At 38.5% G+C, this 19,924-nt stretch overlaps 1 protein-coding gene across 2 annotated transcripts in view; it reads left to right on the top strand.

Moving 5' to 3' along the window:
* Window positions 1-2,483: 2,483 nt before the first annotated feature.
* The window catches only part of KDM1A (lysine demethylase 1A), a 52,439-nt gene continuing 34,998 nt past the window's right edge, over window positions 2,484-19,924 (top strand). For both annotated transcript variants that reach the window (XM_087820168.1, XM_087820167.1), the window contains exons 1-2: window positions 2,484-2,907; window positions 9,208-9,373. In XM_087820168.1, the coding sequence (XP_087676294.1) occupies window positions 2,563-2,907; window positions 9,208-9,373 (511 nt within the window). In that variant the 5' untranslated portion in view covers window positions 2,484-2,562. The remainder of the gene's footprint in view (window positions 2,908-9,207; window positions 9,374-19,924) is intronic.

Raw genomic sequence — 19,924 nt, 5'->3', positions numbered from 1 at the left:
TGCGCTAAGAGAAATAAGCCAGTCACAAAAAGACAAAAACTGTTTGATTCCACTTATATGAGATATTTAGAGTGGTCAGATTTATAAAGACAGAAAGTAGAATGGTGGTTGGCAGGGGGGTGGGGAATTATTGTTCATTGGGTGCAGAGTTTTTCAAGATGAAAAGAATTCTGGAGATTGTTTGCATAGCCATGTGAATATCCTTAACACTAGTGAACTGTGCATTTAAAAATGGTTGAGATGGTAAATTTTATGTCCTATGTATTTTACCACAATTTAAGAAAATTAAATTAATTAGTTACAGGCCTACTTTGCTTTATTGTGTTTTGCCGTATTGTGCTTCACAGGTGTGTTTTTTAGAAATTGAAGGCAAGACCCTCCACCAGCAAAAAGATGATGACTGGCTTTATTGTGGTTCTCACTTTATTATGGTGGTCTGGAACCATAACCACGTTATCTCCAAGGTATGCCTGTATTTCTGGGGAGGGGGATAGATAAGCTGCAAATGATTTGGGGGGGCAGCAAATAAATGCAAATGAGTTCTATCTGAGAGAAAAGATAACCGCCAAAGTTTAGTCTTATGGCCTTGTAAGACATTAACTACTTTTTTCTTATTTAAAAATATTTTGCAGTGTTTTCCTAGCATTCTGTTTTTCACTGACCAGTGACCATATATTTTCTATCTATCTACCTATCTAATCAGTTTTTCATATTCTTCTTTGAACCAGCTGTATCATCCTATTGCTTCTCTCAATAATAAATAAATAAGTAAATAAATATTTGACATATGTTCACTATTTTGTATGGAAGTCCTTTATGTTCAAATATCAATTTTTAAAAAATATATCTTTATTGATTTCAGAGAGAGGGAAGAGGAGAGAGAGAGAGAGAGAGAGAGGGAAACATCAGTGATGAGTCATTGATCAGCTGCCTCCTGCATGCCCCCTGCTGGGGATCCAGCCCACAACCTGGGCATGTGCCCTGACCGGGAATTGAACCCTGATCGCCTAGATCCTAGGTTGATGCTCAACCACTGAGCCATGCCCAGCCGAGCTCAAATACCAATTTTAATGGTTATAATATTCTAATATTCTATTAGTCACCACTTTTTGGACCTTTAGGTTAGTTCTCCTTTATTGTTATATACAAACTGAGATAAATTTAACTTCAGCACTGAAGTTAAATCTTCGTACACATACTTAAATATTTCCAGATAATGTTTTTCTGAAAGTAGAACTGCTGGGTCAAAGAATACACATATTTTAAATATCTAATTTTAAGTTTTAAATTACTATATGTCAAACAAGCCACACAGAACTACAGGATGTAGAACAAACAAGCTTCAATCTCTTGCCTCACCCCTTCCCACCCTCAAGTTCAGTGACTCAAAGAAACAATTCCAGCTCTTTTAGCTGGTATTTATCTTCTGGTATTTATCTTGATATATCCAAATAGTATGCTTATACTGGTATTTCTAGATTCCAGCAAGTTCTCTCCTGTCTTTTGCAGTCAATCCCCACCCTCCTCCCAGGCAACCACTGATTGGATTTTATCGCTAGAGATGAGGTTCACCCGTTCTTGGACTTCATGTAAATGGAATCATTTTTGAAAATTATACTTTGAAGAGACAGACACCTAAAAAAGCAATTATAATTTAGTGGAAATAAGCTTGAAGAACACAAAGGCTGTTACAGTGTTTGTCAGTGAAGGATTCCTGGAATGAAAAGAATAAACCACCACTACCATCAGCAGCATTAGAAAGAACTACCCTGTTGTAGAATGTTATGTATGCGGCGGGGGTGGGCATAGGGGATGGAAGGAGGCGCAAGTGAGGGAGTGCCAGGGGGAGAGGGCATGCACAAAGCCTTGGGTGCAAGACCAATCCTGTTGGACTCAAAACTGGTTATACTAATTACTGTCCATTTTATTACCGTGAAAGTCGTTTGCTCTCCAAGATTTCCCCAGTACAATCAAGGACAATTATAAATAAATAAAATGATCTACCAGTTACATTTCAGTATTTCCCCTCCCTAGACCGTCCGCTCTTTGAAAGCAAGAGCTCCATAATTAAACTGTTGTCACCTAGTGAGCATTAATAAATATTGGTTGAATTGATGAATGAATGAGTGAGTGAGTGAGTGAGTGAGTGAGTGAGTGAGTGAGTGAGTGAGTGAATGAATTTACAAGTGCATCCAACTCCTAGGATGAAACGGTCGCCCTCGGAGGTGCAGCCTGGCCCAGAAGCCCTAGGACCAGCATGGTGCGGGAGCCAACTCCAAAGGACAAGGAGACGCTCTAGGAAAGCCTCGCTCTCGCTGCCATGGTGCCGCTCTAGCCGCGAGGACGCCGTTCTATGGCAGCTGGGGAGGGCGGGGCCGTGGGCGTCTCCGGCCTTTTTGTCAGAACGCGACGGGAGCGCGCTCCGCGCGTGCGTACGCGGCGGCGGTGGCAGCGCGCGGACTGTGAGAAGTGAAGTGAGGCGAGGCGAGGAGAGGCAGCCCCGGACCCACGGACCCACAGACTGAGCGGCCCCTACGGCCGTCAGCAGCCAGGCGGCCCGAGATGTTGTCCGGGAAGAAGGCGGCTGCCGCAGCTGCCGCGGCGGCCGCTGCTGGCTCAGAGGCCGGCGCCGGGCCAGCGGCTGGCTCGGAGAATGGCTCAGAGGTGGCTGCGCCGCCTGCGGGCCCATCGGGCCCTGTGGAGGCCGGGCCGGGGGTCGCCGGAGAGCGCACTCCCCGCAAGAAGGAGCCCCCGCGGGCCTCCCCCCCCGGGGGCCTCGCCGAGCCGCCAGGGTCCGCCGGGCCTCAAGCCGGGCCTACCGTCGTGCCTGGATCTGCAACCCCCATGGAAACGGGAATCGCAGAGACTCCAGAGGGGCGACGCACCAGCCGGCGCAAGCGGGCGAAGGTGAGGCCCGACCCCTTCCCTCAAACCGCAGATCCCAGTGCCTAGCTTTCCCGAGGTTGTCCAGCCCCCATCAGCCCCCTCCCCGGGTCTTGGGCCTTGAGCCCCACGCCCACCCAGAGCCCCCGCCCGCCCATCTCCACCCCACCTTCCCATTAGCTGGATGAGAGAGGGGAACGTCTTTGTGCCGGGCCCGGCCCCCCTGGGAAAGAGGGATTGATGGGAGGGTTAATTCACTCGTTACCTTCCTTACACATTGCCGTTTTCCCGACTGGAAAAAATGGCTCCCTGACGTGGAGTTACGGTTGATGTTGTCGGAGACATGCATCGCTCGTTTGTCCCCAGATGTGCCTGGAGGCTGCTCAGCGATATTTACGGAGTTTTAGCTGGGAGCACATTGGGGCCGTAGGGTGATGCTACTGAAATTGTCTTAGACGTAGAGACCAAAAAGAAAGGAACATTTTTTCGAGCCATTGATGTGTGCCAGGAGTTTTCCTCTTTTTTTTTTTTTTCTTTTTTTTTATCCTTTCGGTGGTCTTTTGATGTCGATTTTTATAGATGAAGCTGATTAAGAGGGCTAATATCAGTGAGCCCAGGTACAAATATGTGGGAAGAAAAAGATTTGTTACAGAATAGTATATGCAGACAATAGCTGCCTCACGTCTCGGTGCTAGAAACTGTGTTTAGAGCATCATCAACGTTTTATTTTTGCTGAACACCAAGCGGCAGCTATTGCTAGATCCATTTTAGGAATGAGTAAACCGAGGCACCCGGTTTAATCAACTTGCCCAAAGCCACACAGCTAAGTAAGTGGTGGAACTGGAATGTAAGCCCTACACTGTTGTTGTGATAAGGTATCATCAGCCCCTGAAACAAAGGACCACATGGGACACCTACAGTGTGTAGGGCACTGGGGCAGTACTAGAGCACAGGCTGTATTTATTTGTTTTTAGTTTTTATTGAATTTATTGGGATGGTATTGGTTAATAAGTTATATAGGTTTCAGGTGTACAATTCTATAATACATCATCTGTATATTGTGTTGTGTGTTCACCACCCCAAGTGTACAGACTTTAGACTTGGGCCTTTACTGAAGATTTCATGATCCAGTTGAAGAAACTGGAAATATATGTACATACAATTTTTAAGTAAATATTTTAAGTTATACAATTCATGTAATTTGTGCATAACAAATTTTCTGTCTGTATATAATTTTTAAGTTGGTATACCAAGTCATTGTATATGAAGAATTCTTTTTGTGTGTGTGCGCGCATGCCCACATCTGTGTGTGTATGTGTTTGTGTGACTTAAACAACATTATTGTCCCTCGGTTCTTGAGGCTGGAGGTCTGAAATCAAGGTATCTGGAGGTTGATTTTTCCTTAGGGCTGCGAGGGAGAGGCTTCCATGCCTCTCCTCCTACCTTCTCATAGCCTCAATATGAGGAGCTTCCTGAGATGAGCATTACCTAGACTGAGCCCTCAGATTCAGCTGCCCATTTGAGAAATCTCTTTCCAAGAATACTTTGTGCTAAGTAAAAGGAGGAAAGGTTTTGGGGGGCTTTTACCAAAGCATGGGTTAGAAAAGCACAGAGGTTGGTGACTCCCAACTCTCAGAAATGAAATGGAGGAGAGAACCCCAGTAGGGTTTTAATTTTACTATTTTAATGGAAAGTGTGGCCAGAAACCCATGTGATAAGATATTTTTTAAAAATGTGTTTTGGCCCGGCCAGTGTGACTCAGTGGTTGAGCACTGACCTATGATCCAGGAGATGGAGGTTCAATTCCCAGTCAGGGCACATGCCTGGGTTGCTTCTCCACCCCCAGTAAGGGGCATGCAGGAGGCAGCCTATCAATGACTCATTGATGTTTCTGTGTCTCCCTCTCCCTTCCTCTCTCTGAAATCAATAAAGACATATTTTAAAAAAACAACAAAAAAAACACGTGTTTTGTTTTTTTGTTTTTGAGAAAATTCACATATAAAATTCAGCATTTTAAAGTGTACAACTCAGTGGTGTTTATCGTATTCAGAATTGTGCAGCCAGCACCCCAGTTAATTTTAGGGCATTTTCATCTTCCCCAAAAGACACCTTTACCATTGGCAGTTAGTCCCCATTCCCCCCCCCCCCCCCCCCAGCACCTGATAGCTGCTAATCTACTTTCTGTCTCTGGATTTGCCTATTCTGGACATGTCATATAAACGGAATCAAATAATATGTAGCCTTTTGTGTCTGATTTTAGTTTAGCATGTTTTCAACGTTTGCCCATGTTGTGGTACTTGATAACTCTGGCCGAATAATATCCCACTGTATGAATATGCCACATTTTGTTTATTCATCATTTGATGGACATTTGGGTTTTTACACTCTTTGGCTATTATGAATAATTATGTTATATGTACACTTTTTTATGTGTGTGAACATAGGTTTTGGTTCTTTTGAGTATATACCTAAGAGTGGAATTGCTGGGTCATATGGTATTTCTGGGTTTAACTTTTTGAGGAACTGCTATACAGTTTTCCACAGCAGCCACACCAGTTTACATTCCTACTAGTAGTATATGAGGGTTCCAATTTCTCTGTATCCTTGTTGACAGTAGGATATCTGTCTTTTTATTATAGTCATCCTTGTGGATGTGAAGTATCTCATTGTGGTTTTGATATGTAGTATTACCCTAATGACTAAGGATGTTGAGCATCTTTTCTTTTGCTTACTGGCCATTTGTATATCTTCTTTGGCGAAATGTCTATTCAGATCCTTGGTTCATTTTTAAATTCGGTTATTTGTCTTTTTATTGTTGAGTAGAGTTCTTTATGGTGGTTATGAAAGTTTTTAATTTTGATGTCCATTGTATCTCTTTTTTGGTCCCTTTTTCTTCTGGCGTTATATCTAAGCAAATCATTGCCTAATCCAGGATCATGATTTACTCCTGTGTTTTCTTCTAAGAGTTTTATAGTTTTACCTCTTGCATTTAGGTCTGTGATCATTTTGGAAGTAATTTTTCGAATATGGTATGAGGTATGGGTTCAGCTTTATTCTTTTGCATGTGGATATCCAGCAAAATTTTTTTGTTTTGTTTTTGTTTTTAAACATATCTTTATTGATTTCAGAGAGAGGAAAGGAGGGGGAGAGAGAGATAGAAACATCAATGATGAGAGAGTCATTGATCGTCTGCCTAGCCCGCAACCCGGGCATGTGCCCTGACCAGGAATGGAACCACGATCTCCTGGATCCTAGGTCGATGCTCAACCGCTGGGCCACGCCCGTCCAGGCCAGCACAATTTGTTGAAGATTAGTCTCTCCCCCTTTGAATAGTTGGCATTGATTGGCCATAAATGTAAGGGTTTGTTTCTGAACTCTCAATTCTGTCCCACTGTTCTACAACATATTTTTGTTCTTATGCCATTAACACGGTGTTTGAAACAGGAAGCTTGAGTTCTTCCTTTTGTTCTTTTTTTTTTTTTTAATGTATCTTTATTGATTTCAGAGAGAGGGAGGGAGAGAAATGTCAGTGATGAAAAAGTCATTGATTGGCTGCCTCCTGCATGCCCTCTACTGGGGATTGAACCCGAAACCCTGGCATGTACCCAGACTGGGAATCGAACCTCCATCTCCTGGATCCTAGGTTGATGCTCAAGCGCCGAGCCATGCCTGGCCTAGTGACTTTGTTCTTTTTAAAGATTGTTTTGTCTCTTTTGTGTTCCTTGCACTTCCATATGAATTTTAGGATCAGTTTATCAATGTCTACAAATAAAGTAGCTGAGATTTTAGTTGTGGTTGCATTGAATCTGTAGATCAGTTTGGAGCATGATGTAAGATTTCTTTGTAATTCACCTGTGTTTATTTTAATACTTGTTACCCCCTCTTTCCATTGTGATTAGCTCTGAAACTCTGAAAAGACAAATGGGTTATGTGTTTATTTGGGGGAGGAACTAGGAAATAAGGAACTGGGGAAACACCTATTCATGGCCAGTCTTGGGAGCCAGAGGACACAGATCTCTAGGGGTAGAGTATCCATAGGAGTAAAAAGCAAGCTGAATCCAGTGAAGACAGACATTTGCTTCAGAAGTTTGAGGTGTATACAAGGGATATATCTGTGTTTTTTGGTCTGGGAACTTTTTCAGTTTTGAGAACCCTCTTTTTAAAAATTATATATTTATGTAATCAAAATTAGGTTCAGGATATTGGAAGGGGTCCATTCAGTTGGAGGTCCCTAAAGCTTGTTTCATTAGTATCAAAATAAATTCACCTCTGCGTGTGTATGCGTTAACATTATGGCAAAATATTTAAGGTTTGAAATTGGTAGATTGGGTTGTGACTTTAGGAACACCATGCAGCTTCCGGAATGGTGTCCTTCAGCTGGGCCTTGAAAAAGGGCAGAATTTAGAAAAGGATGGGCTTATTGGAGTTAAATTTTCTTTTTTTATTGATTTGAGAGAAAGGGAAGCATCGATTTTGTTGTTTATGCATTCATTGGTTGCTTCTTGTATGTGCCCTCACCTGAGAGAGAACTCGAAGCCTTGGCCTAATCAGACCGACGCTCTAAACAACTGAGCTACCCTGCCAGAGCGGAGTTAAATTTTCTTTCTATGACTAATTTTTGTCAGGAAAATAAACCCTACCTTGTAAGGTTATTGGGTTTAGATATAATGTGAACAAAATGCTTATTGCCATGTCTGGCATATAGCAAGTGGGTGCCCAATAATAAAGTACTACCAGTGGAGAAAAGGAAGTGAAAAATGCTTGGCATATCACACAGAGTAGTTTGAGAAGCAACAGGGAGGCCAGAGTGGACAACTGAATGTTGGGAACAGTGGGCAAGTGGATTTAATTGGAAATGAGGTTTTTCTTGGAGCAAGATAAATTGGAGGGATCAGTAGTGTTCAGGTTGTACAGTCCTGTCTAGGCTGTAGAGAGCCACGCACTAGATCTGTGCTGTCTAGGATGGTAGCCACTAGCCACATATGGCTATTGAACAGTTATTATGTGACTAGTATGACTGAGGAAACTGGACTTATAATTTAAATTTAAACTTAGCCAGGTGTTAAGTGCTCAGTCGCCACATGTGGCTAGTTCTACCTGTTGGAAGCACAGATGCAGAACATTGCCATTATCATAGAAAATTCCATTCAGACAGCACTGCACTAGACTAGGAAGTGAGACCATAGAGCTGTGAGAATTCAAAGCAGGGGATGTAGTTGTGAGTTTGGAATAGTTAGAGAATAATATGCAGAGGTGGTGGGCCTTGAATTCTAGGCATTGGATTAATAGAAAAAGGTGGGAGTAGCTTCTAGGGGGGTTAGGGGTGGGTGAAACAGCGTTGAGGACTTTTTGACTAGTGTGTTAGAAAATGGTTAGAGGTAAGTTTCCTAGTTATTGAGAGTTTATTTGCTCCTTTGAAGAGGTTGACGTTCATCTGTTAAACTATCTGAATGTGATGTGTCAGATTTGGAAAATTAATCTGGCAGTTGTTTCCTAGGTGAATTAAAAGGAAGAAAGATTAAAACAAAAAAAAAAGACTGGAGGTTTAAGGTGATTGGGAAGTGAATGGATCATTGTAGCAAGCGTGTGGAAGAGACTAGAGATGTAAATTTGAAACTTGCTCATGTAAAGGCAGGAGTAATTACCCACTGACACATATCCTCCTCTTGGAACATCTTTATGTCCTTGGTTGTAAGTACGGAGTCATAGAACCTCTGAAGTCTTTGAGGAGTTTACTTAGGGATGAGAGATTCCCAGGCCTTTGTGTTTAAAGTATCTCTACCTTTTCTCAGAGGAATAGTTTTTACTTTTTAGAGTTTATGTGATTCTTTCAGATGGTTTTTAAAGTTTTTATTAAGTGGAGAAACCCTTTTTTACAAAATAAAATTTTGTGCAAAAGCCCAAAATAAAACAGGACTTGCTTGTTTTATATTAAGAAATTTAAATTTATTTTGTATCCATTTTCTAACCCAATCCCTGTTTCAATAAAACTCTTAGCTCCCCTAGCCACTCACATAATACACACTTTTTTTTTCTTTTTTTTTTTTAATTTGAGAGTTGTAGAGAGCCTTAGAGTCATTGATCTGAATGTCAGTGCTGTGGTATAAAAGTGATATATTGGGCTAAATGTGAACTGACACATGATTGTTTCATGAGAGATTTTGTTTTTAATAGCTACGTATTGTAAGCTAGCTTGTTCCTTGTTATTTGCTTATTTCTCTTAAAATTTAAAGTTAAAAAGCAATTCACATTCACTCATGGTTCCAAATTGAGTCACTGATTTTAGATGTTCACTGTATTTAGCTTTCACCTATCTCCATATAGGTAGAGTACAGAGAGATGGATGAAAGCTTGGCCAACCTCTCCGAAGATGAGTATTATTCAGAAGAAGAGAGAAATGCCAAAGCAGAGAAGGAAAAGAAGCTTCCCCCACCACCCCCTCAAGCCCCACCTGAGGAAGAAAATGAAAGTGAGCCTGAAGAGCCATCTGGTGAGTTGTAGTAACCAACCAGTTTTGTTTTATCTTAGAAATAAGACTTAAGTGGATTTATTCCTATTGTACAGTGTTATTTATGTCTTTATTTTTGGTTTATACTCTAGACTTTGGCCATGTGTGTCTTAGTGTATGTATACACACATGCATACGTACATAGTGGTATTGATAGTCTTTGTGTTATTTGTCTGTACATATATAGGAAGAAAGTAAAGAAGGGGAGTGGAAGGGTAGTGGCAGTCAGTATAAAGCATTTGGAAAGTTGGAGAAAATAAACAAATAGAGAAAACGTACAGAAAGCCAAAGCCAAAGAGCCAAACCTTTCAGCGATACGTCTGATTCAGAATTTAGAGATAGAATAGTTCAGAAATTATTCTGACTAAATCATGCATTTACCAAATAGATAACTTTCATGATGTGGATTAGTTTGAGAAGGGTCTTTTCCAGGTGAAAATTTTTTAAATATATTCTGAGGTCAAAAAGAAAAGACCTACTAAGTACCTGTTATTTAGTTATTGAGCCCTCCAATCAAAGGAATGGTATAAAAGATTATGAAGAGATATAAGCTCACACAATCTTATGACATGGAAAGATTATTGGAGTCAGAGCTTCAAATACCTTTAAAGAATTCTCACTGACATTCCCTTAGCCTGCATCCTACTGAGGACACCCAGACCAATCAGGGAAACCTGTCTGTTTTGGAAAGGCCAAACAAAAGTAGAACTTAATGAATTTTTCATATCTTCTGCCTTTAATGACATTTCATGAACTCTTCTTGACTTTAAATTTTTACTATGTTCTTCTCCTTAAAATGCTTTTGATATTTCCAGTAGCTCCAGGCTCAGTCACCTTACTAATTCTTTTAGTCCTGAACCTTTTAAAAGCAAAATCCTTTTTGCAGACCCCATATGCTATATTTTACGTGACTTTCATAGGTACCCAGATTAAATTTCATTTGAGAAGTTTGGTCTTTTTTTTTTTTAGGTTTTCTTCTGTGATGTTATATAAATCACTAGACACATACTGGTGTGTAATTTGAGAGGGTTATAAGTCAGGTGTTAATTTAAACTTAGATTTAGAATACTATGCTAAACAGATTCTGGCTAAAACTCTCAAAAATGAAAATTTATAATTTACAGTAATTATAATAAAGTGTAATAAAAGAATATATTTGAGAACATTTAGAAAAAGATAATTAGATTCTGGATTCAAGTCATCTCAGGAGTCAGATTTTCTTAGAAATGGTTTTTCTAAAACTTTCTTGGAATGACTTCCTGGACAGCGCCTCATTGGGAGCGTATATATTACCTTTAGGACTAATGTTCCTGAGGCAAATGAAGCCTTCTCTGTATCTCAGCACCTCCTCTCTTTTGTTGATTTTTTGTTTCCCTCCTCTTTCTAGGCTTATATTTAGCTCTCTTCCCTTCTGTCCTTACCTCCAACTCTTCCCTTGACTATTTACTTCTTTCTTCTGTATTGTTTGATTCTTGCCTTCTTTTTTTCTGCCTTTGCTGTAGCCTTGCTAGTAAGATATGCGGGGACAACCCTTTTGATATCTATCATGACTCAAGAGGCTGCCCATCTCTTAGTTCAAGGGCTTTAGGTGTTATTCAGTAGCCTTTCTGATATGCTGCTTCACCCTCATTTTTGTGGTTGTCATCTGTAGTAAATAACTAATTTACCATAGGTACCAAGTTGATACATAGTTTCTTTGTCTTCTGAAAATTTTAAACCGAGTCTCGGGTTAGTGTTTTCTTTTTCAGAGTAGCAGCTATTTATTTGCTGTTGGTTGGTTGTCTTTTCCTATAAATATCAGGCACTGTTCCCACAAAAAGTAAATATCTTAACACAAGGATTTAGGATTTGGGGAACTGTCTTTATACTATTATGTTCTAGTTAACTTTAATCCAGTGGTTTAGTTTAATTATCTTAGTATTTTGGGGGAAAGTTAAAGGTTTGTTTATTAAGTTTAGGATATCATCTGTGCTCAGAGATAACAGCCCAAACTTGCCAATAAATTATATGTGGTTATGAAAATAAAGTTATTTTTTCTTTAAAACAACTTAATGGCAGGGGGGAACGTCCAGGGTGAATTAAAGAAATCCTTTATCCAGAAAAGTAATGATGCAGTTTACTGGCTTATATAATTTAGAAATAGCTTGGGCCCTGATAGTGAATCATAAAATATCATCAGGTGAGTTCAAGTATTTAGAAACTATCCAGAGTTTCCAAATCTCTTGTCTTATCAGAACCAGTTCTTCTACTTCAGTCTTTATTCAAAAATTGAATGGGAGCATTACCATATGGATATCTTAAAATCCTGCGAGAAGATGTGTGTCTGGTTCTTTTTTTTTTTTTTTTTTTTTTTAATATGTTCTTATTGATGAGAGAGAGAAAGAGAGAGAAACATCAATCTGCTGCCTCCTACACAACCCCTACTGGGAATTGAGCCTGCACCCCGGGCATGTGCCCTGACCTGAAAACAACCTTTTGGTCCATGGGACAACACTCAACCAAATGAGCCACTGTGGCCAGGTGGGTCTGATTTCTTACCAGAGCTTTTCTTCATGTCATTTTAGGTAGTAACTAGAAATTAAGTTACTCTCTTAAGCTCTGTAAGTAAAGTTTGAATGCATTTCATTCTTACCACGTTTTAAAGTTATTTAGAAAATTTTGCTTTGCTTCCCACATTGTTAAGAAGAATAAAATATTTTGTTAATTATGAAAGCTCAAGTTATTCTGAAGTCAGTGGGTCAAATGATTTGACTGGAGAAGATTCCTTTAGGAACGTTCTGAGAGGAGGCCAGAAAGGAAGGTTGGAGCTTTAGTCACCAGGCTAAGGAGTTTGGACTTGATGTCCTTTCAGAAATTGGGGGGATCTGGTCAGGGGAGCACTGATTGAGGGCTGATGTACCAAAGTGTCTTGGAAAAATCAATCTAATGTGCCCTATAAGGGTGAACTAAAGGAGTATAGAGATTGGGATTGGACAGATGACTTAGGCTATTTTGATAATCAAGTTTAGTGGATTTGGGTCAGTGGAAAAATGTTCTCAGTATCAAAGTTGAATTTTTATAGAAATGATGTTTGGGGTTTCGTTTGTTTGGATTTATTTAATTGGGAAGAAGTTCTCTGTTCTGGCTTAAACATTGTTTTTAGATTTGTCAATTTTTTTATAACTTAATGTGGCATATAGCCCTGTGGTAGTCACCTGGGTGAATAATGCATTTTTACTGCTTATAATTAAAATCTACCTAATTTATTTTCTTAAATATTTTCGTGTATTTTTATATTTACTATATACTATAGATATATTTGTTTTAACAAAGGACGGCTTTATTTTATTTCCTGGTAATTTTCTATCAAGATGAAAGTGTTTTTGTTATTTTTTAGGCCATGGCAACTGAACCTGAACAGGTTTTCTTTGGAATTGAGTGTTTGGTCATGAGTAGTATCACAATGGTGGAGCATCTATAAAATAGAGTAAAATCTCTGTTGGACTACTGGTTTAGAATAATTGCCCCTTTGTCAAAGTAGCCTTCTATTGGAGAAGTCCTTTTTTCCTTTTTTGACTCAGTTGTTATACTATGTACCTTAGGTTATTCCTCAGTGAGGATTTACTGTATTAACTGATTTTGCTAGCACTTAGCTTTTTTATTTCCTTCACTGCTTTTCAGCAGTTGAAATTTTCCAGAAAAACCTCCCTGTAGTTCCTGCATTTAAATTTCCTTTTGGATAACTCATTAAGAACTGGTTTGTGAAGATCTATTTCATCTTGGGTTAGAAATAGCTTAGTTGTGTATAGCTTAAGACTTTTATGGAAACTTAACTCTAAAATAAATGAAGCGAAATTTGAAATGGGCTGTTAAGATGCCTTTCTCAAGGCTTCGTCAAGTTAATAGATGTCTCAGTAGAGACATAAGGTGTTTGAAAAAAAGCATGTGTCTGTATGTGTACCATTTTTCCAGGCTCAGTGATGTTCTAATACTCTAATGAAGCTGAAAGGCTTCATTAAACTATTAGTTAACTCTTCAAATTGATTTTGTTAGATAGGATTATTAGATGTGGTAGCTGATCAGTGACAGCTCTGTATTATAATCGGTTTTATTCAATGACTGTGGGAAGAATCACTTTATCTCATGTTTATATTCTTAAAAAAGAATTCTTTTAAGAATATAAACAAAGGAAAGTACCTGCTCTCCTCTGTTTTACATGGTAATTTTGGGTGTGTGTGTTTGGAAGAGATATAGGCTAGTAAAGAAATTACAAAAATCATTTGAGAGAGATTGATTGGTATGGCTGAAATTTGTGTGGTTTTCTTTTTTTTGTTTGTTAATCCTCACCAAGGACATTTTTTCCGTTGATTTTTAAATAGTGGGAGGGAGAGAGAGAGAGAAACATCAATGTGAGAGAGACATATTGATTGATTGCCTCCTACACTCGCCCTGACGACTGGGGATCGAACCTGCAATGCTTTGGTGTTCGGGCTCATGCTTTAACCACTGAGCAACACTGACCAAAGCAAATTTGTATGGTTTTAATCTTGGGGCCCTGTTCAGATAATGGTCATACTGTAGGTCAAAACTATTTTTTGAAATCACATAAAAGGAGATGTAACAGAATTAGTAAAAATACTAAATTACAGAAAATATACAAAATGTATGTGTATGGGTAAAAGAACTTAGCTTAAAATTCAATGAAATTTGATTACAAACACTGATATGAAATTATCCATATGACAAAAGATCAGTGACCAAAAATTTGGTGAATTGCGTATTCACTACAGCAAAAATCTAAAAGGCAGAATATTTTGAACCATCCTTTAGAACTTGGTATGATAGAATTTGACCAGAGAAGAGTTGAAGATGGGTTTCCTTACTTTAAAAAGAAAAAAAACAGTAGTTCCAATAGTCGTAAGGTGGTCCTTATATTGTTACAGTTATTTGTTTATAAGGTGTCCTCATCTCCCCTGTGAGGCAGTCACACTGATTACATACAGCCAGTACAAGTGCTGGGTTTGGCAGCATGGGATAGGTACATGGTCAGAGTTCAGGTGAATAATTTTTTTTCACGTGCTATAACTATTTCTCAAGAGGCTTATCAAGCTTTTCTCTCACTTTGCCTGCAAGTGCAGGCAGAGAAGAGAGCAGGAGTAGCTTTCAGGTTCAGTGACAGTTGACTCACATTACCTCCAAAGGAAAGACAGAATTCTGTTACACCCCCATACCAGCAGGAGACCTTCTTTTGTAGATTTCTAGAAATTGCTGGGAATTTCATTCCTGCCAGAATTGTTTATGCTGCCATTTTGGCCTGCTAGTTGTCAAGTGCCTGAAATCATTTGCATTGTTATTATAAGAGGTATGATGCATACATCTACAGAATAGACCTAGGATTAATTTTCTTGTCCTTTTTGGGGGTAGGAAGCATATGTAGCATCATTTCGGCGTTCTGATTTGGAACTATGCTTCCTGGAGGGCTGAGGGGAAAAAATTTCATAGGCTGATAAGGTAATCTAGATCCGTTCAACAAAATTTTTTACTTTGAAATAACCATAAATGAACCAAGATGTGTATATATTACCATACAAGACATAGTCCCTACTCTCAGGTAATTTATAGTTTATTAGGAGGTGCAAATGCACATGTAAATGTGAATAGAAGGCAAAATACTCTTAAACAGTACATTGTAAAAATTTGGAGGCATAAAGGGTGGGAATGGATAGAATGGAGGGGAACATTTTAAAAAACTAAAATAGGGACATTTTCTGCACAAAATAAGATTCCCCCAGACATGGTGGGTCCTCATTTCCTTTATTCCACACATGAATTGTAGAACTCCAGTGCTTTGTTCTAGGCATAGTGCTGGGCTCTGAGGGTTCAAAACTGAAGACTAGGGCCTCCTGCAAAGAATTCACAGTCTAGTTTAGGTTTACAATGAATTGACTGTAGTGAAGAAACAATACAATAAAAGTGTTCAGAGTATGGTGAGAATTCAAGTTGTTTTTAAATGTTATTCCCCAAATTGAACTTTTACATTAAGCATGAAAAGATGAAGTTGGGCTTTTATGACACAGTTTGAGATCCTTTCAACTGTTTACTGCTTTTGACTGATAAGAACCAATTAATCAGATACTACTTGTTTGGTCTTTGAGAGACTGGGCTGCTTTTCCTAATGATTTCATTTCTTTGATTATTTTGTTTTCTTTTTTATTACTACTTTTTTAATCCTCACTTGAGGATATTTTTTCCATTGCTTTTCAGAGAGAGTGGAAGAGAGAGAGAGAAACATCAATGTGAGAAAGACACATTGATTAGTTGCCTCCCACACTCACCTGACCAGGGCCAGGATCAAGCCCACAACCGAAGTATGTGCCCTTGTCCAGAATCAAACCCAGGACCCTTCAGTCCTTGGGCTGACGCCCTAACAACTGAGCCAAATGGACTAGGGCTGTTTTATTTTTTATTAAGGCAAAATAGCAATTTGTATAGCTGAGCAACTTTGTTTTTATAATTTTCTTGAGTTCATTTTGCTACCATTCTTTATTTGGTCCGATCATGGTATAATATAGGAACAGGATACTTTTCTATGAGAATTTTCTCACCTGTAAAATAGGGCTTGATATGAGGATCAGATGAGAAAATATGAATCCCACCTTTGTGTACAAACATTTTGTATTTGTAAACACAGAGTTGAACCAGGAATAGGGTGGATTGATGTTTTACTCAGGCTGTATGTTTTAGTTCAGTATTTTAAATCAGGGTGTAATTTTAGGATTGCTGCTCCAGTTGGAACCCATAGATTTCATTTTGGATAATTTTGTTGGAGAGTATTGAGCAGTTTTAGCTGTATTAAATTCCTCTAATGTGCTTCAAAGGAACCCCTCAGGCTAGCTTAGTCAACCTTTGTGAGCCCAATTTACTTTCCTTTGCATTTCTTTGAACTGCTATAGATTATTTATTCTTCTACCAAGAATCATAGTCAGGAAATTTGCAGGAAAGAGATGCACCAGGAGTAACATACTTCAAGGTGTTTCTAAAGCACCCTCTCACTACAGAGAGGACTGGAATGCAGCACAAAGTGGCAATGATGGTCACCAATAACTCACTCCCTTTCTCAAAAAAAATTTCCCATTTTGTCTACTCCATCACCACTCTCCTGAACTTAAACCTGACATCCTCTTGAAAGTCCTTTATCTCTTTTATCAAGTCTGTTGTAAAGTCGCATTTTCCTGTGTACAGCCTCTGATTGGTTATGCCTTATCCATTTTCCCTGTTACCTTTTCATTCTAGTGGATTTCACTTCCCGTCTATCTTCTTTACTTATTTAGGTCACCTTTTCCCTTTAATCCATTTGGTACAAAGTGACCAGATTTGTTTAACTACAATATCACTTGTTTTGCTGCTTTCCTGACAAAGATCATACAGTTCTGCCCCATTACTATTAAGATCAAATTCCGTTTGGGACACTGAAGGCGGCCCATTTTACCTATCCTGCTTGATCTCCCACTGCTCTGAGACCATCTCCTTCACTATGTGGGGAACTGGTTCTCCGTACATACCATGTCTTGGGCTTTTCTCCTTGCTTTTGTAAAAGTTGTGGACCATGCTGGTGCTTTCACTGCCTCACAGTCTATCCAAATCTCTCTGGATTTCTTCAGACCAGTTCCCCAAGCCTGTGTTAGCTTCTCATTTCCTTTTTTAAAAAAGTTTCTGGATATATTTCCTCTTTCTCCAATAGATTATAAGTCCTTTTAACATAGGGTCTCAACCTGTTATACTTTTGTATTTGTGCTTGGCAGTTTTGGGGTGGCTATTCAGTAAACATTGAGTTAGTGAGATTATTAAATAAACTCACCTGAGTGTTAAAATAATGGAAATTTTTGTTTTCAAAGATGGGTTTAACTTCTGAGATTTTTTTTCTGTGCCATTTGTCAGATTTGATTGTAATCAGTAGTTTGGTAGTCATTTTTATTCTGTAAGCTTGGTAAAATTTTGATTAAATAAATTTTGAGAAATTGATTTTCTGTTTAAAAACTCTTTTGTTTCCTAGAACTTTAGAAGTTTCTCAGATGTTTACACAAGTTATCAGTTTGAATATGATTCTAAGAAACTAGTCAAAATGTGAACTTCAGGGTCATGGTCAGTATTTTCCCGAGAACAACAAACTATTGATTCTTCCATCCATGCTTGCCACATAAAAGTATTTGAAAGTCATCATAGGTTTTCTTTTAAGATATTGGAAGTGTGGTCTCTTGAGAATTTGAATCAAGATGAGAAAAGATCCAGTAGTGTGACTATAACTAAAATACTTAACCATTCAAGATCTGCAGGTTTATTAGAGGAAAATTGAAAAGCTGCTATGTAAGATAAAATAAAAAGATTTCATTTTCAATTTGGGAAGATAGGCATAAATAACCTGAATTAAGGATCTCTACTTCAAACTTGGGGGAGGGAGTGGTGTGAAAACAAAAGGAAGCCTGCGAAGTGGTGCCAAAATCATGGTAATATTAAAAAGTTGCTTTTGTTTGAACTCATGGAAGATAACTGTACTTGCTTGCTGTTCCATGTCATTGTGTCGCTGTCAGAAGCAGAGTCCCAGGTTGGAAAGACCCAAAGAGCAAATGAATGTAGCATTTTTACATGTTTTAATCAGGGACACTACCCAGATGGAGAGTTAGCTGCAGATATTTGTATGTGTGCTGTTTTTAAGAATGATGCAAGAATTGGTCTAGAACACCAATAATAAAGATGACGATGTTTTCAGATGTCTTTGGAGAAATAGGACCCTCAAGTACTCATGAGTATATTATGATTAGAGAAAAAATAGCAAGCTCATCTTTACTTCCAAACATGTTATAAATCTTAATCAAGTGAAGAGACAAATTCGTTGTTCCTTTGCTTAATTTTAAGCACTTTTTGTTTTGTTTTCCATCATTTCTTACATGTTTATATCAACTTCTGCTTGGTTTTCTCCTATTTCTCAGCATAAATAATACTTTGGATTTTTATACTCTTACATCTTTTATCAAAAACAGTATCTTTATAAAAGACTGCCCTACCTAGTTTGTAAAAGAGCAACTTGTTAACCTTTTAATCACATAAGTCAGGGGTAAGAAGTCCATATTTCTATTTAAAGTATTATTGACAGGAAAAAAAAATCAGTCAAGAGCTACCAGTAGGTTAAAATAAGCTAATTAGCAGATTGCATGGCAAATAGCGGGAAAAGGAGGAAAACCATAGAAGGAGGGGTAAAGTAATCCAGACCTCATGACTGGCTCAAAAGAGGTTTTTGTTTTTGTTTATTTATTTTTTTAGAAGTGGCTAGATGCCTTTATAACGTTGCTGTTATTTTTTGCCAAGCTAGGAAATATAATTTGAGAGAGGGGAACTGTATTATTCCTAATGCCTAAATGTTATTCTTAGAAACCATATTTATTTTATTGTTCTGCGCCCTTCTCCCCTTTTTAAAAAAACTTTTATTGATTTTTTTAGAGAGAGGAGGAAGAGGGAGAGAGAAACATTGATAAGCTGCCTCCTGCCCACCCCCTTCCAAGGATCAAGCCCGCAACTTCGGCATGTGCCCTTACCAGGAATGGAACTGACAGCCTTTTGGTGCATGGGACAGTGCCCAACCAACTGAGCCACACCGGCCAAGGCCCCCTCTCTTCCCTTTTTGAAGTACAGTTCAATCTTTTGACCTAGCTTGGTTCTATTTGGAAGTAAACAAAATAATGACAACAATTTTTTTTAACTTTGAAAGATTTTTCATGACTCCAGAGGTTACTAAGAATGAACATTTTTAATTTAAATTTTAAATGTAGAGCCTGCATTTTCAAGCTATGTTTGCAGATTGGATATATAATTGGAGTCATCTCTTCTTAATTATATGCCCTTTTCCAAAGGCCTTAAACAACAAACCACATGCCTTGTGCCTTTTCTGAGAAGCATAACCTTTTAAAACCTAAAGGGCCCTTCAAATAAGAGCATAGCGAGATACTGTAATTTTAGAATGAGATTCTATTCTACCTTCAAAGCAGAGCACATACCTTCTAGCAATACATTCGAATATTGTCAAAAATCATTTCTATCTAAACAGCTTCATATTCTTAGAGATTAAGATATCATTCTAAGGCTCACTGACCTATAAGCATTCTTACAGTAAGGGTGCTATGTTAGTTTCATTTTGCTACTCCTTTTAACTAAAATGGTAGAATAATTAATCCACTTTCTAGTTGAGATTCTTGAAAAATAAACTGTTTCAGTGAAGCTTCTCCAGTTTTTAGATGATTGCCAGGTGGTCTTTTCATATCTTCCAAAGATCACAGTGTATTTTCCCATAGTGTACCAGGTGGCTCAGTTTAAGAGGATCGTAGCATATGTCTTGGTGATAGATTTTGGAAGAGTCTGAAAGATGATCTATTCTGACTTTCTCAGATTGAACTTTCAAGCTGTGATACTTTTCTTGAAGTTATTTCTATACATTAATCAATGAGGAAATTTTCTTAGCAGGCTTATTGTACTTAGCATATGACAGCAAGTGTGTTTTAAAGT

The sequence above is a fragment of the Miniopterus natalensis genome, chromosome 9 (genome assembly GCF_054644295.1).
Source record: "Miniopterus natalensis isolate mMinNat1 chromosome 9, mMinNat1.hap1, whole genome shotgun sequence".
Classification (NCBI taxonomy): domain Eukaryota; kingdom Metazoa; phylum Chordata; class Mammalia; order Chiroptera; family Miniopteridae; genus Miniopterus; species Miniopterus natalensis.
The sequence above is the reverse complement of the archived record's forward strand: the minus strand, read 5'-3'. Positions and strand labels throughout refer to the sequence as shown.